Below are 18,104 nucleotides of genomic sequence, written 5' to 3' on the forward strand. Positions count from 1 at the left end.
CACAATGGTATAAATCACCTCATCTCCATGGTGATGGCATTCTGTCCAAAACAAACCCTGCATTACACGTTTATGCATGTCACTTGGAGTTTGCAGGCTAATAGATAAACACTTAAAAGGAATGATCTTACTAAGGACAACTTTTTCTTGATTTAATTTAGCTTTATTGCACTTTCACAGAAAGCAACTTTGCAGCACTGCATGAGCTAGAACATTGTCCTATTCAATGACCCAAGCTGGTGATGAACATCAAACATTCAAATTCTTATGATGTTCCTGTTTATGTTGGATCCTTGTTGAGAGAAGTGGTGTGGTGCCTACAGAAGAGGCGAGTTCCACTGCGGATTTCATTGTGATTTGAAGGAATCTTTGGATTCTTGAAGATTGAGCAGAGGGCTATAATATCATCTGTAATCTGCACAAAGAGATAATCTGAGAACTTGCACTGGCAATATCTTTAATTGATAAATATTGAATGACCAACTTTCCAATTGGGCCCCCGTAAATTAATCTTAAGTCTAATACGCCTGTGGTCTTGAGGAGTTCTTCAAGCTAGCAAGAGTAGGGATTCCCCCACTATAGACTGAATCCAATAACAAGACTGGTTTGAATGATGCCTCCCTTTGACAACATATGTTGAATCGGTGACCTAAAAAGTGCTACCTTCCGCCTGATGACCTACAGTATACGAATCCACCCATTTTGTGCTCATCTAGACTATGAGGTGTTCTATCTTTCATGTAAAAATGGCACCTGGATGAGAATGGAACAGTGATTTGTATGTTAATTGGCAAGATCATATTGTGAAGTGTCAAAGTAGAAAACTAAAATTAGCATGGATGGATTACAACTTATTGCATAAATAATTATATTAACTAAATCACACTGTTTAATATACAAAATGAAACTTTTTTTACATTACAAATAATACATTTATATGTGTTTTTTTCCTAGGTAAAATCTTGGTCTTACACAGCAGACATTTGCGATATCTTCTCAGTGTTACACAATGGTTCCCATAAGAGGCTGGTGTTGGTTATATCAAGTTGTCACTGTTCTGGTGTCATTTTGTCCTTCATTGACTTTGAGGGCACCCCCTCTCATCAAGAAGTCACCGTTCATTACGGTTTGGAATGCCCCAACCGAACAATGTGAAACGCGTCGCAAGACCCATCTGAATCTTAGGCTTTTCCAACTGGTAGGCAGCCCAAAAAAGACTGCCACCAATCAGGCGATCTCTTTGTTCTACAGCGACAGACTTGGCTACTACCCCTACATTGATGAGGTGACAGGTGAGGCTGTTAACGGAGGGATACCTCAGTTCATTCCACTCACTCATCATTTGAAGAAAGCTGCAGAAGACATTAGCTTTTACATACCAGCCAAAAAACAAGCTGGGCTGGCAGTGATCGACTGGGAAGAATGGAGGCCATCTTGGGTCCGAAATTGGGCATCGAAGACTGTGTACAAAAAGCACTCTGTGCAGTTTGTTCAGTCAAAGAATCACACCCTCTCCCCACAGGAAGCGCACTCCATCGCCAGAACCGAATTTGAGGCAGCATCTGAGTTTATAATGAGAGAAACACTCTCATTGGCAAAACTTCTGAGGCCAGACAAGCAATGGGGATTTTTCCTCTTCCCTGAATGTTATAATTATGATTATAAACAGAAACCGAAGGATTATACCGGACATTGCCTGGAAACAGAAAAGAAAAGAAATGATGGACTCGGGTGGCTCTGGCGGGAGAGCACAGCGCTTTATCCCAGTATTTACCTGGAAACAGTGTTGAAATCTTCGCCGAATGCAGCGCTTTATACGAGGCACCGAATCCAAGAAGCAAAAAGGGTTTCCACTGTCCGCATCAAAAGTGCTCCGCTGCCAATCTATGTCTACTCGCGTGTTGTGTTTACAGACGACCCACTGACCTATCTCACTCTGGTAAGTCACACTGCCATGATAGTCATTATATAGATATGATCAGCATACAGATATTGTATATAGGATAAATTACAATGTTTCTATAGGATACAGATTATTTTGTCCTGATTACCAGTACTGCCTGAACTAGGTTCAGTGGTCACCAGTATTTTCTTTCTGATTAACATCCTTTGGCCAAGAACACAATTTAATTTTCTTCTAGCAAGAGAAATGTGTGCTCATCCTTGATTCAGATTTGTGCTTGCACCCTTACTCAGGTAGTTGTGCATGAGCATCAGTGCACAGATCTTTTGTGAATAAGATATGTCATAAATGGGTGGTGCAACATTTATCATACAGTCCTAAACTTGCAATAGAAAACTGGACCCCAAGATAATCAAGTATACTGCTATCAAAAGTACAATAAAAAAACAAGTCCTCCTTTGCTCTCGTACTTCAGACTTGGAATCATTGGTATCAAGAGGCTTTCATGAGTCCCAAAGCCTCCCGCATACAGAATACAACCCCAAACTTCATCTCACGCAGGCGGTGGGGAGACAGGCCCTACACAGGATCGTAGCGTTTAGATTACATCCTCTCCCTCTTAAAGAATTATAGCCCTCCGGGTCGACGAAAATGGCGATCATGGAGTATCGGCTCTGCCAATACAAACGTGAGACCTTGGCCCATATTCTTCTCTGCTGCCCGGCCTTGCGCCTAGATCGCAGTCTTTACCTTAGGCCCATCTTGCTACAACGGGGGACTAGAACTGTAAAGGACGCTGTTCATCAACTGTATACATTGGACACAGTGAAACATATGGCTATGTTTGGTAAATTCGTACAACAGACTGGTATGAAGCTGATGGACCCTCCCAGCTAAGCAATTGGGCAAGTAACTGCCCTGAGCTTCTATACCATCTGGAACTAACGGCTGAGCTCAATGAGAGCATGTACAACTGTTGGCCGAGTTCAAAAAAAGCCTTCTTGGACTTAATGATCATTGAATTTTAGATCTTAGATTTTATTCACAATGTTTATGTTTTTTAATTGTTCAATTTTTAATGGAATGTTCTTTTTCTACTTCGGTGTTTTATTATAATGGTTTTGAGTAACCACACAAATAAATGTATTCATTCATTCATTCATTCATACAGTCCTCAAATAACAAGCAATCGCACTCTACAAGCGGCGGCTTGCCAACCCCTCCACCATTGCAAGGGACCTCAAGGAGGAAATTGCAATCTAGATGAAAATTAGGAGTCAGTATCATTTTGAATTTCAGACAAAACATTCTCATGCTGTCCTACTTGGTCTCAATACCAACAGTTAGAGTTCCTGATTTACAAAAGTCTAATCTCAAATCGGTGCCTCTGTTGGATCCATACATACACAGTGCTAAAGAAGAGTCTTTTAATATAATCAACCATTCACAACAAAATCCCTTCTCTCCAAAAGCCTTTCGTTTTAGCTGCTCACCCTCTTATTTGAAAAGTTAGAATAGTTAAATAGAAGTAAACAAATTATGGAGAAAAAAACACGCCTCTTGTAACTGGACGAATCTCATAATAAGCCAGTTAATACTTTTCTTGGTTTACCTACAGATGTCACACAGCTCTGTTAACCAGACCACTGACAATTCCTAGGCACACCAAGACAAGTAGTCTCATTTACAGGTTCGGTGTTTTCTAAATAGGTGATACTGCTTAGTGGAGTGAGGGAGTATAGGTGTTGCAATCCTTGATGAAACCCAAGTAAGAATGGTGATCCAGCGGGCTACCAACCTGCGAAAATCTATTACCATACACTTATCTGGGCCCATATACACATACATTCATATAGGCTGGTTAACACTGCTGGAGGTCAATGTTATGAGTGCTTTCATTTAGATCAGTTGGATATAATTTCTCTAATCTTTCACTGATCATAAAGCCTTTATTTGAGTCAATGGACCTATTTAGTTGGAATAGTAATTAGTGATATGACATAGGTTAATTTGCCTCCTATTTAATAAATAACCACAGACTCGGGAAAGTTTAAATGTTTTATCTAATTATATCATATGAGCAAACAAAATTTCAGTGTTAACTCCATCTTTCCGAGGAAGTAAGATCTCTTTTTTTTTTAAACTTAAAAAAAAATTTTATTGGGAGTTTTACATTTCATGGTACATAGTTCCGTCTCATGATTAACACATGTTGACAAGTAAGTGCAAGTTATTGGATGGTATCATTGCAGCACATAACAAACATCCCATCATACAGTTTGCATCATATGTATGATACAGTGAGATGAAATGGGGAATACCCTTCGTTTGGATCCCATGTGTGGTGATAGGTTCTTTGATGTTGGTATATGTGGGCGTCCCGGAAGTATGGGTTGGTGTTCAGTCCCCATCCCTATCCCCGTAAACCCACTTGTTTAGTGCGCATGAATTGTATTCCCAATGCAGGTGGATTGGCTTCAGGGGTGCCGGGGGGGGGAACTAAAACTGTGAACTGGGGAGGGGGAGGTCGGGGGGGGGGTGGAGAGCCTTCGGAGTGTATCACGTTGTCTATCTGTTATGTGGCTAATGCTGGTTTGCCGCTAGCATGGTGCGGTGTCTGAAGCGGGTGGAGAGAGAGGAGCCAGTGGGTTGTGCCTCCCATCAGGGACAGCGGTATGTTTCTGGTAATGTCTTAGTGCACAGGCGGTTTTACGTATCTCCTGGCTGTTGTGCGTTTGACATCGTCCGCCCCGTGGGGGACAAGGCTGGAGTCTGCTATTGAGATTGTGTAGCTGCGGGGATCCTCTGGCGTCGCCTCCTGAATAAATTGGAATAATAGTTGTGCCCATTCCATAGAGATAGGATGTTTACGTATCCCCTTCACCTCCTCGTCCCTCAACTTTTGTAAAATGTAATGTAATGTAAATTGATACTTGTATAGCGCACTACTCACCCACATGGGTCTCAAGGCGCTTGTATGAATACCGCTGTGGAACCCATCCAGGCTTTCCCTGAGAGGCGACAACTCCTGGGCACCCCCAAGGTGGAGGCCAGGCATCCTTAGCGTTGTGGGGGCCGTTGTGGAGATTAAGCAAGCTATTGCCCAGAGTTGCAGAGTGGGACTCCATGATTGGAATAGGCACCGAGGCGAGAATGATCAGGTCCGTGGAATTTTGAGCCCAAGACCCGCCGAGGCTGGGAATTGAACCCTGGTCCCGGGCTAGACCTCTGCATCAGGGTCTGTCGCTCTAACCATTGAGCCACACTTCTCCTTTTCTTCCTCTGCCGCCCCCCATTTTTTCACAGCACCTACCCAGGCTGCCTCCGGGGGACCTGTTGGAGTTCGCCAATACATGGCTATTCCACGTTTCGCTAGAAGAATGGCTAGGGATGCAAACCTTCATTGCACCTTTTCTGTCTTCCGCCTGCGGAAGATCCCCAGGGCGCACGCCTCCCATGTAGAAATGACCATGAGGTTGACTGTTGTCCGGAGTGTCCGGTGCACCCTATCCCAATACTGTTGGATTGTGGGGCAGTCCCAGAACATGTGGTTAAAATTCGCCTCAGGAGTCTGGCATCTAGGGCATGCGAAATGTGTGTCTGGGTAAAACCGGTGGAGTCGGTAAGGTGTTAAGTAGGCACGATGTAAAATATTGAACTGGATGTTTTTGAATCGTGCGTTCCTGAAAACCTTTTTGGGGTATTCTAATGCCTTTTCCCATTCTTTGTCATAGAACACCTGTCCTATCTCGTCCTCCCATTTCTGTCGTAAGATGTGTAAGCGGGCTGTGATCAGTTCCCGGATCTCTTTGTAGTGCCAGGTGACTAAGTGTCTCCCCGTACTCATGCGTAGAATAGTGTGTAATACCAGGTGTGTCAGTGGCTCCCCCTCAGTGAGATTCCAGTGCTATCCACTAATTGCCTGTGCGTCACAAATCGTCCTGGCGGGAGATCATAGCATTCTCTCATTTAAGCGTATGTTCTCAGCTGCCCAACCTCAAACAATGACTGAACCTCCGTTACTTCGTGATGGGTCCATACCTGGAGGGCTCTGGAGGTGTAATATTTCTCCTGTCTGGGAAAGCCTACCAATGGGAGCAATGGGGAGTAGAGGAGCTGACCTCTTGACATGCGGTGAATACGCATCATGCATTTGCAGGCTATTGAGACCTGTAGGGGGTGTGTACGCATGGGTTTGGTACCCAGCATCAAGATTCTTCAGAGGTCCGGGATGGGTACCCTGCCTTTATTGGAGAATGTCTCTTCCATGTGGCGTTCAGCTGTCCAATGAGACAGCCACTGAACTTAAGCTACTAAGAAATAAGCTTTGAAGGAAGGAGCTCCCAGACCCCCTTGTGTTGTGGGCAAGTACAGTGTATGTAAGGCCACTCTGTGTCTATCACCTCGCCATATTAACGTTGTAAGCAATGCATCTAACTCTTGAAAAAAGGAGCGAGGTGGTATTCCCAGGAGATTAGTGAAGAAGTAAAGTAGTCTGGTACCATAATCGTCTTTTCTAGGGCCACACGCCCTATAGGGGCCACGGGTAAGGTCTTCCAGAAGGCGACCGCATGCGTAGCCCCGTCAAAGTCTTGCGGTGAGTCCCTTCATAGAAGTTCTCAGGTGAGTGATATAGTCTCACTCCTAAATACAGGGGTGCCGCGGCGTTTCAACCAAGTGTCTGGGGTCCTAGCGATACCTCCAAGGGAGCCAGGTTTGGACTTAGTGGATAGATCGTAGCTTTGTCCCAATTGACCTTGAGGCCAGAGGCCTCCGCAAAGCTTTGTAAAATTGTCCATATTGGCTTAAGATCGCTCGTGATATCCCGCACATAAATCAGGAGGTCGTCTGCGTATAATGACACGCAGTGAACTGTGTCTGCTATTGGAATGCCCCATTCCTCGATCCCCTGATGCAAGCAGATGGCCAGGAATTCCACTGCCAGGGCAAACAGGAGGGGAGACACGCGGAACCCCTGTCTAGTCCCCGGCTCCACTGGGAATGAGGTTGAAATGCACTTCCCTATTCTAACCCTAGATTTGAGGCCCTTATAGAGGAGTTGTGTGTATGCCATCAGGATCGGACCGACACGTATTTTTCAAAAGACAGTAAATAGATATGGCCATAGTAGTGTATCGAAAGCCTTTTCAAGGTCCAGGATTAGGCATGCGGCGTGTGGGAATTGATCTTTTGCGCTGTCCTGTATATGGAAGAGTCTGCGGATATTCTGTGAAACGTTACGCCTGGGGATAAACCCACTTTGGTTTACGTGGATCAACTGCGGGAGGACTTGGATATAGCGATCCGCTAAAATCTTTTTCAAAATTTCACAGTCTGCACTAAGCAGGGTGATCGGTCTATATGAGGACGGGAGGGTGGGGTCTCTGTTTGGTTTGAGGAACGTTACCAGGGTGGATTCCCTGAGTGAGCGCGGGAGTTAGCTTTGTTGTAATGCATCTTCGTACATAGACACTAGCCGTGGGGTCAGCTTGACTGAGAAAGTGGTATAATATTCGAGGGGAAAGCCATCCATTTCCTGCACTTTATGTCGTGCCGGTGCTCTAATTGCGTGGTTTACTTCCGGGGATTTAATCTTTATCTCTAAAGCCTTCCCATCCGCTAGTGGGATGCGGGGTAGAGGCAGTGAGTGGAAGTACTGGGACAACACTGGTCGTGACGACGGCTGTGGAGTCCGATAGATTCCTGTGTAATAATCGTGAAAGATTCCCAGTATATCCACTTGGGACTGTTTGGGGGTGCCCAATGCATTTATCAGTTCGGTGATTTGTTGTATTTCCATGTCCTGTTTCGCAAGCCAGGCAAGGAGTGTTCTCGCCCTATCACCCTCACGATGTACCCGGGCGGCGTAGACCCTGAAATGATATTTGTGGAGGTCATTCATTGTCTCCACATAAGATGTTTTGGCTGCTGCCACTTGCTCTGGGGTAGCCTCCCCTTTATCCATGCTTTTTGTTAAGCCCGCAAATCTTGCTTCCACGTTTTGTAGTTATTGCTCTAGTGTTTTTTGTACTCCCACTATCTGTTGGATGCAGTGTCCCCTGGCTTCGACCTTGAACGCGTCCCATTCTATCAGTCTAGATGTGGTTGTGCCTGCATTGAGTGTGAAGTATTCCTGGATGTGATCGCCATGTGTGTGACAGAACACCTGATCAGTGAGGCATTCCAGAGGCAACTTCCATGTGAGTACGGGGGTTGGGGTGGTCGCCATCTAAAGGTCACTGTATGCATGTCATGGTCTGACAGGACCATGCCCAAGTAGTCTGTGTGCTGTATTTGGGGGTGGAGTGCCTTGGACCAGAGGAATCTATCCAACCTAACCCATAGATTATGTGGGGCAGAGTGAAAGGAGTATATTTTAAGGCTTCGATTCTTTTCTCGCCATGCGTCTACTAGCGCCCAGTGGTTCACCCATTTTCGAAATTGTTCTGTCTGTTTCGGTGTGGACGATTGCACCGAGGGGGGTGGGATCTATCCAGGCCAATGACTAGGGTACAGTTATAATCTCCTTCCAACAACCATGGTATTGATGTGCATTGTACCAGCACTCCAGTGAGTCGGTTCCAGTATTGCTCTTGTTCCATATTGGGGGCGTATATGCTCCCGAACAGGATTGATCTACCTTCTAGTAGTCCAGCTAACAGGGAGTGTCAGCCTTTTTTGTCTATCACTCTTGATTGTTCCCTGAATGGGATCCTAGGTCTAATTCAGATCAGGGCACCTCTGGCGAATTTAGAGTATGTTGTAGCACAGATAATACCCCGCCATTTTTTGCTTATGCGTTCCACCTCTGTCACCGTCAGGTGCATCTCCTGTAGGAGAGCTATGTGTGCTTTCTGTTGTTTAATGTAGGCGTAGATTGCATACTGTTTGTTTGCTGTGTGCATGCCCCGGACATTTAATGTAAATGACTTTCAGATCTGTGTTAGGGATTTTGCCTGTCATTCTGTCTAGTGGCTAGGTGGTGTTTCTCCTGGCTTAGTGTCTCCTCTGTCCCTCATGTCGCCAGCCCACCAGAATGTCTGCCACTTGTGTATGTGCTACATTTCTTCGCTCTGTGTATATTCTCCCCTGGGAGTGTGGGAGGGTGTGAAGTGGGGGAAGGTAAGTCAGATCAACGGGAAACAGTCCCAAGTCAAGTAGCCTACCGCTCGAGGCGATACGCCCGAACTGCACTTCATGTGCTAACTTGAGTTCGTTGCTTGGGGGCAATGGTCATCCGTCTCCACTAGCCGTTACCACTGCAGCTTCCCGGTTATTGACTTTGTTTTTTTGGGAAGCCCAGAGGTGGTTGTCTCTTCCGCTGCCGACCGTGCCAGTTTAGGTCTGTATTTATTCGTCAAGCGTGTCGATTGTGGGACTGACACAAGAGCGCCGCCTTGGTGTCGAACAATAGCTCCTAGTTTTAGGGGCATTGAGGTCACGGAGGACACCTTCATTAAAGTTCGCTATTCCAGCTGGGGGGATCAGATCAGTGTGGCCACCATGTGGGGGGTTACTTTTGGTGGTGTCATCGAGCCATCCCGGGGAGTATTTGTGTCGCTGCCTTCCTCCTCAGAAGTGAATATATGCGGGCCTCTCTCTCCATCTGAACTGTCGTCTGGTAGACTCAACTCTTTGGCCGCTAGTAGCACCCGTCGGCCTTCAGTTATGATTTGTTCGAGGTCAGGAGAGTTCTTGTTGGAGGAGTCTGAACGTGGGCTCAGCTGTGTAAGAGTGACTTTTTTAAGTTGTCTCCTCTGGCGACCCAATGGGCGATAGGTCTGTACTCTCCTGGGATTGTCCAGGTGAGAGAGTCGCTGTTCTACCCAGTTGCTGGCTTCTGCGGGGTCTGAGAAAAAGTGAGTGTTTCTGTTGTGGATGATTTTAAGTCGGGCTGGAAACAGCAGCGCATATTGTATGTTCTTTTGGCGTAAGATGCGTTTAACTGCTAGGAAGTTGGCCCTCTGTTGTTGTACTGCTCGTGAGTAGTCTGGGAAGAGCATAACTTGCTTATCCTCCACTCGGAGTGTCCCTTGTTGTCTCGCGGCACAGAGGATGGTATCTCTCTCCTGGTAGTGGAGCAGCTTGACGAGAAATAGACGGGCGGTGAGCCTGGCAGCGGTTTACGGGCCGGTACCCGGTGTGCCCTCTCTATAGATAAGAAGGGGGTCAGATCCCCTACCAGTGTGAATGTCGCGATCCACGCTGTGATGTATCTGAGAGGGTTAGACCCTTCCACTCCCTCAGGCAGATTGAGAATGCGGATGTTGCTCCTGCTGGATCGTCTTTCTAAATCGTCCGTTTTGTTCTCCAGGATTTTCACCCGTGATTGCAGGTCCTTCAAGGTGTCTTGTTGGTGCTACATTTGCGGTTTCTGGGTTTGTAATATTTTCTCCTCTTGCTTGACTTTGTCTACCAGCTTCCTGTGGTCGTCTCAGAGCAGGTTAAGGTCTGTGGCTAGTTCCCCAAACTTATTTTCCATGGTGACTCTTGAGTACCCAATTGCCGCAAGGACTTTTTCCAGTTTGATCGACATGGATTCTGATTGTGAGGGCTCCTCTTCCATTTGTACATTGTTGGTGACAGGGGAGGTCGTCTTAGGGGCCCCGGTGCCTGTGATGTGCCCGTTGTGCATGGACGTCCATGTTGGTTGTGTCCCTCGCCAATGTTCACTGGTAAGTCCCTGCGCCGTCTTCCGATCTTAGAGGTCCGGTGGTTTGCGGCCGGCTGTGGCCTGTGCTTCTCTGTGTGGTGACCTTCTCCCCCATGCCAGTGGGTTCTCTCAGTAGTGGCCCGGCCACAGGTGGGAGCGCCACTCAGCCCGTTCCAAACTCGCGTTGAGCGATCAGGTGGTGTTTGCGTCTGAGGAAGACTATCTCAAGATGTGATGTCTATGAGTGCCCAATCGCCCTTGTGTGCTTCCTGTGGTGTGGTGTCGCCGATGTCTGGTGGGGTCTAGGGGGGGGAGGGGGAGAGGGAGACGTGCTCCCCATCCGCAATCTTTGTTCTGCTGTCCACGACCTCGTTACCCGCTGGTATGCGTCAGGGATTTTCAGAGTGTGTGGGGGGGCCAGCAAATTGGGGGGGCTCCCAATGTGGTGCCAGCAGCTCCCAGGGGTGTGCAGACTGCAGCAGCCGGCCTCCCAACCCTGCCATCCTAAGGATTGCGGTTGTGTCCCGTGTGGCTCTGGGGGAGTCGTGGGCAAGGTCCAGGAGTATCGCCGCGCAGAGCTCCTTCAGTCTCCTCCTCAGGCTGTCATTCTGCAGTCTTCCTCCCTCACCGGCTCCAGCCGTCCCGGGCGGTAGTTTCATAGGGCCCTCGCCTCAACCACCCCGGTATTCAATGTGCCTCCACATTCTTTTGTGCCCCACGTGCCACGGTCTTCAGTACTGGATGGGATCCAGGGCCCGATACGTCAGGTCCAGTCCAGTGTGGCATGAAGAGTGCTCTCAATCAGTACATTTATAGAGCGCGCTACTCACCCATGAGGGTCTCAAGCCGCTGGGGGGGGGGTGCTGCTACTGCTCGAATAGCCAGGTCTTGAGGTGTTTTCTGAAGGTGAGATGGTCCTGGGTCAGTCGTAGATGTGCGGGGAGGGAGTTCCATGTTTTGGCTGCCAGGTAGGAGAACGATCTTCCTCCGGTGGTGGTTCTGCGCGTCCATGGGAGGCGAGGGCGATGCTGGCAGAGCGTAGCTGATCAGGAAAGTTAGAGACAGAGTATGTAACTACACAGCCAATAAGTACAGTGCAGCCACGGGTTTGAATATTACCCAACAACTCAAATATTTTTTTTGAAAAAACTTTTTGTATTATTACATAAGAAACATGGCATCAAATAGACACTTCATCACGACAGTCAGTACAAAAACGTGAAGAAATATATACAAATATATACAAAAGTGTATCACAGTAAAGGCAACATACACTTGCAAAAATGATGAGAACACATATAATCAAATTCATATGGTGACACCAACTGTTGTCTGTGACATGGATTCAAAAGCACATAGTTGCAAATTGAACACTTTTTACAGATCATTAAAGAAAATAAAGCCAGTCCTTTGATAGCAAAAACCGGTGAACGAGGCGGAACTGAGATGGAATAGTCTGCCTGTCACTCAACACCTGTGAATAGTAAATTGTAAGAAGTTGCAAATAGGGCCCACAATAGTGGTATGAGTTTGTCCCTATCTACACCCTTAGTTCTTGACACAGGCTGGGGGTCAACGCGTTTCGAACCTTGTTTATTCTAGGTTCTCAAAGGTTATCAAAGGAGGGACGAGGAAAACGTGTCCATTTATTTCCCCAAGTAGTATCAGAGTTAATCAAGTGAAGAAATGGACACTTGTAACAAGTCCAGACCATTGGTTGGAAAAACTATGGTACCCTCAAAAGACCCAATGTAAATAGGTTTAGCGGTATATATCGTTCCTCCGCCCCTACATTGTGGTTCGTTGGCAGTTATCATTGGGTACCATAGGTAGTGTGGGTGCCTGCCTCAGCCAGAGGCTCCTCTGGTCTGGATTGCAGTGACCAGAGAAAAAAAAATTTTTTGTGCAAAGAAAAATCAAAAAAATCAAAAAAATAGCTGTTAAAAATAAGATCAGCGCCTAGTGAAATTTAATGAAATGGTGTTGATCTTATGATAAAACCAAGGGGTACTTAACCTAGATCAAATTATGGGATCCGGAAGTACAATTTTACGTGGGTGTCGACATGTTTCAGCCCCCTTTGGCTCAAAGGAGTCTACGGGGCTTTCGTCAGGACAGAAAGGGACAGACAAACATAGAAGTTCTACTCACACGTGTTTAGTGGAGTTCAGTGCAATTGAGGGTCAAAAATTTTTTGAACCACTCGGGTATATATGAGCCTGTAAGAGACAATACAAACAGACATGTTGTGCAAAAATGAAGAAACTTTCATACAAAATGCTCGAATGAGGTGGGCACAATAGTAAGCATTAGTCTTAACTACTACAGCAGTGCATAATTAGCTAGACACTTCACATTTTAATTTCTAAACAAAAGGAGCCTCCCCTGGTAGAGTAGAGGAGAGTGCGGTAGGTAGAGAGTGATAAACAGAACTGTTGAATGTATGATGTGTCATACAGCGTTATATTGTATATGAATTTTGTGGAGGATATAAATATATACCCCCGATGAGAGGTACCCCATCATGCATGCTCAAAGGTAAAGAGTCAATTTCTACTTTTGCCAAGGTGAAAAGTACGTGTTGCTACAGATAAATACGCGCTGCTAATGAAGAACGCGGTGCCCCTGATCCTAATACACTTCGGTAGAAAAGACGCGTCAGAAGGACGCTCTAGTATAGCACTTACCCCCTTATGTGGAGATTGCTGCTTCTATCGGGGAGGTTCAGAGCTGAAGAAAACAGGTGTAAGCAGGTTAGAATACTCTTACCTCGTCGGAAAAGAAATTTAGAGAATACCGACAGAGACACGCAATCCGCCATTACCCGCGTGTCTGGGATCCTGCACCGCTTGTGCTGACTCTGCCCCCGGACATCAAGCTAGCGTCCGGGGGCGGGTTTTAAGGCTGCGTATTTTGAAGAAACTTTATTAGGGTGTTTACACGGAAACCTGATCAGTTGTTATATACACAGTATCGTCAGGGAGAGAAGAAATTATGATTATGAATAAAGCAACGTGGACTGTTTAACGAGAAAACTACACAACTGCCATGGGTTAGGACTGAGTTGCGAGTAAGCTACATAGCTGCGAGTAAATTACATAACTGCCCTGGGTTCAGGACTGATTACGAGTGAACTACATAGTTGCCAAAGTTAGAAAACAGGAACAGCGCCATCATTCACAGCGGTGTGGAACACTCCACTGGGGAGATTCTTTCGTAATCAGAGAATAAAGAATAGGATAGACGAGCCTCAAGGTTGAGGGAGAAAGTATAACCTCAAAACCTGGGATGTGTTCAGTGAACCGCAAACTGGTGCCAGGGGACATTATCATTCATCCCAGTGATGTTGGTTTTCAAACGGTCCACCCACCGTTATTCTTTTTCGTGCAGAATTCTTTCTGCATTGGGGGTTTTTTCGGTCAGCATTTCTATGACCGTCCACCTGATGTCGTCACATGAATGTCCTTCCTCTATGAAGTGGGCACATAGTTTTGTAGTGGTTTTTTTCAGGCGAATATTGCTACGGTGTTCCCCTATTCTGATCTTGATTTTGCGACATGTCATACCTATGTATTGTTTTTTACATGGGCAGTTGACCAGGTAGATGACACAGGAAGAGTTGCAATTGGTGTGTTGTTTCTGGGTCCAATTCAAGGTCTCTGATAATTGTAACTGTTTTGTGTGGGTAGTGAATTGGCAGGCTGTGCAGTTACCACAGGGGTAGTGTCCACTGACCGGAGACATGGAGATGTTCCTGATGGTTTCTTGTCTGTATGTTTTTCGTGGCCGGGTATGGACCAAAGTGTCTCTTAGGTTTTTCATTCTTCTATTCGCGAAACGTGGTTTTGGCCAATTGAACTTCCCAGTGTTAAGAATTTTCCAATTCTTGTTTACTAATTTCTGGACTTCATAGGAAGATGGACAGAAAGTAGTAACGCATGTTGTAAGATCTGGGATGGGGTCTTTTGGATAAGTTTGTAGAAGGCACTCCCTCGGTTGATGGTTAGCACGTTTCATGCATTTCTGGATGGTCCTATGTGTGTAGTCTCTCTGTTTCAGTTTTATACACAGATCTTTTGCTTGTGCTTTGTAGTCCTCGGTCTTAGTACAGTTTCTTTTCAGACGTAGAAATTGACTATAGGGTAAATTGTCCCTTAGAGGTTTGGGGTGATGACTTTTGTAAGATAATAAACTGTTTTTGGCAGTAGGTTTGGTGAATGTCTTCGTTTTTAGTTGGTTGTCTTCTGCAAAGATTGTGAGATCAAGGAAGTCGATAGATACGTTGTTGGCCATGTGTGTAAATTTTAACCAGGGGTCTTTTGCATTCAACCACCTCAAAAAAGGTTCAAGATCAAGTTTGATGTCCCAAATGAGGAGGATGTCGTCAATGTATCTCTTCCAGTATAAAATACTGGAAGAGAACGGATTTACCTCATTAAGCACAAACTGTTGTTCAAAATTGCTGACGTACAATCCTGCCACCGAGGGGGCAAAGGCACTGCCCATCGATGTCCCATGTTTTTGTAGGTACAACGTGCCGTTGTATTCGAAGAAATTCTCTTTTAGTGCAAGTTGGCAACACTGTAAGATAAAGTGTCTGGGAGTGTGGTATTCCCAGTCTTCCTTGTAGAGGACATCTTCCAGCATTTGTAGGGTGTCATCTTGGGGCAGGCTGGTGTACAATGACTCTACGTCGAGACCTACCAGGAGCATGGTGTTCTGATCAAACGGTATATCTTTGATTTGTACTAGTAGGTCGCGTGTATCTTTAAGGTAGGTGGGTGTCTTTTGCACTATTGGTTTGAGGAACTCATCTGCGAATTTCGACAGGGGTTCGAGCAGTGACCCTATGCCAGCCACGATAGGGCGTCCTGGTGGAGGTGATCTGTTTTTGTGGGTTTTGGGTAAGGAATAGAAAAAGGGGATTTTGGGTTCCTTAGTACAAAGATAGTCAGCTTCCTTCCCAGTGATCCACCTGTTGGTTTCAGCTTCATTGATCATTATGTTGATTGTGTTCTGGAGCCTTTCTGTGGGATCCTCCTCGATTATCTCGTAGTACTTGGTATCTGAGAGGAGGGAGAGGCATTGCAAATCATAACCCTCTTGGCTGAGGATCACGATCCCTCCCCCTTTATCTGCCGGTTTTAGAATAATGTCTGTATTAGATTCTAGGGCTTTTAAAGCCTGTCGTTCACTCTTACTCAGGTTTTGAAAATGTGGTTTCTTTTTTGTGGTCAGTTCGTCTATACCTTTTAGTAATGCCTGTTCAAAGGTGTGAATTTCAGGTGGTATACTGCCAGCTGGAGGATTAAAGGTGGATCTCTTTCTTAGATTGGTGTCGCCTTCAGATGGTGAAAAGGGTTTGTCGGCAAAAAACGCTTTAAGTTTCAAAGTGCGACAGAATTCCGCTAATTCACATTTTAGCTTGAAGTTATCAATTGGTGGAGTAGGGACAAATCCCAGCCCTTTTTCCAGGACATTCTTTTGATCTTCTGTTAGCTCTATATTGGCAATGTTGACTATTAGCGTGTGTTGGTTTTGCTCGTGCTCGGTTGGGCAGACGACATGCTTCTTGTTTGGACGTTCCTCTGCTGATCTTGCCAGACTATGGATTTCTTCCTTCCTCTGAATTGGTTTTGGCCCCTGCCTAAAAAAGGCGGCTGTTGTTGTTGTTGTTGTCCCTGTTGGCCTGGATGGTGTTCATTACCTAGTTGTGGCATCTGTTGCATTCCATAGTTGTATGGTGTCATCCATCCCCCATATGGTGGCATGTAGGCTTGAAAATGGGGCATGTTCATGTTTGGGTAAAAAGGTCTTTGCCATCGGTTGCCCCTCCTAAATCTTTGTGATCGATTATTAAATCCACCTCTTCTTGGTGTGTGGTCCTCAGAGCTACTTATCGAATTGTTTGAAGAGGCTCTGCCTAAGGATTCATTGTCCGAGCTTTGGTCATTGGAGTTGAAGTCCTCTTTGGTATAGGGATGCATTTTTTCCTGACTGAACTTTTTTAAGACCTTACTCAGTTTCGATAGTTTGCTTGTCATTTTGAATTCCTGTGTTTCTTCCATTTCTTTTGTGAGTTCCTCCAGTTTCTTTTTGTAAGTTAATGGATTTATTCCTTTTTTTAATTCATTTTCAAGAGTTTGAATTTCTACTAGCAATGCTTCAGAGAGTCTCTTTGCCGTCTTGATGATTAACACCAGGTAGTCAAGGGTACATTTCCACGAGATGGAAGACCAATCTTTTCGAAAGGCCAAATCATGTAAAAAGATACGGGGAGCATTACTCACCCAGAGTCCTCATGGAGCTGTTTTTTGACGGAGGTATTCGGTCATAATAATACCGTGAATTGCAGTCCGTAATTGTTCTCTCTTCTTTTCTGAGAGTGTGTCCCAATTGTCTGTTTGTTCCAAGGCTTCTGTTAGGTCTTTATTCTGAAGAAGTGACGGACCGGCTAAGATTTCTTCTATGTCGCTCTCACCAAAGCTCAGTCCAACATTACCCTCCATAGTTAGGCTCCAAAGTAAAGAAAAGACAATGTTGTATTGTTTTGTATTAGGAGAAAGTTCCCGCAGCTGTCCGCTGCTTAGTACAAAGGTTATCAAAGGAGGGACGAGGAAAACGTGTCCATTTATTTCCCCAAGTAGTATCAGAGTTAATCAAGTGAAGAAATGGACACTTGTAACAAGTCCAGACCATTGGTTGGAAAAACTATGGTACCCTCAAAAGACCCAATGTAAATAGGTTTAGCGGTATATATTGTTCCTCCGCCCCTACATTGTGGTTCGTTGGCAGTTATCATTGGGTACCATAGGTAGTGTGGGTGCCTGCCTCAGCCAGAGGCTCCTCTGGTCTGGATTGCAGTGACCAGAGAAAAAAAAAATTTTTGTGCAAAGAAAAATCAAAAAAATCAAAAAAATAGCTGTTAAAAATAAGATCAGCGCCTAGTGAAATTTAATGAAATGGTGTTGATCTTATGATAAAACCAAGGGGTACTTAACCTAGATCAAATTATGGGATCCGGAAGTACAATTTTACGTGGGTGTCGACATGTTTCAGCCCCCTTTGGCTCAAAGGAGTCTACGGGGCTTTCGTCAGGACAGAAAGGGACAGACAAACATAGAAGTTCTACTCACACGTGTTTAGTGGAGTTCAGTGCAATTGAGGGTCAAAACTTTTTTGAACCACTCGGGTATATATGAGCCTGTAAGAGACAATACAAACAGACATGTTGTGCAAAAATGAAGAAACTTTCATACAAAATGCTCGAATGAGATGGGCACAATAGTAAGCATTAGTCTTAACTACTACAGCAGTGCATAATTAGCTAGACACTTCACATTTTAATTTCTAAACAAAAGGAGCCTCCCCTGGTAGAGTAGAGGAGAGTGCGGTAGGTAGAGAGTGATAAACAGAACTGTTGGAATGTATGATGTGTCATACAGCGTTATATTGTATATGAATTTTGTGGAGGATATAAATATATACCCCCGATGAGAGGTACCCCATCATGCATGCTCAAAGGTAAAGAGTCAATTTCTACTTTTG

The 18,104-nt window shown here is 45.3% G+C and overlaps 1 protein-coding gene across 1 annotated transcript in view; it reads left to right on the top strand.

The window, feature by feature from the left end:
* Window positions 1-1,009: 1,009 nt before the first annotated feature.
* Window positions 1,010-18,104, top strand: part of LOC147750565 (hyaluronidase PH-20-like) — a 135,938-nt gene continuing 118,843 nt past the window's right edge. Inside the window, exon 1 of the mRNA XM_086929627.1 lies at window positions 1,010-1,939. Coding sequence (XP_086785753.1) covers window positions 1,010-1,939 — 930 coding nt within the window. The remainder of the gene's footprint in view (window positions 1,940-18,104) is intronic.

The sequence above is a fragment of the Lissotriton vulgaris genome, chromosome 1_1 (assembly GCF_964263255.1).
Source record: "Lissotriton vulgaris chromosome 1_1, aLisVul1.2, whole genome shotgun sequence".
NCBI classification, from domain to species: domain Eukaryota; kingdom Metazoa; phylum Chordata; class Amphibia; order Caudata; family Salamandridae; genus Lissotriton; species Lissotriton vulgaris.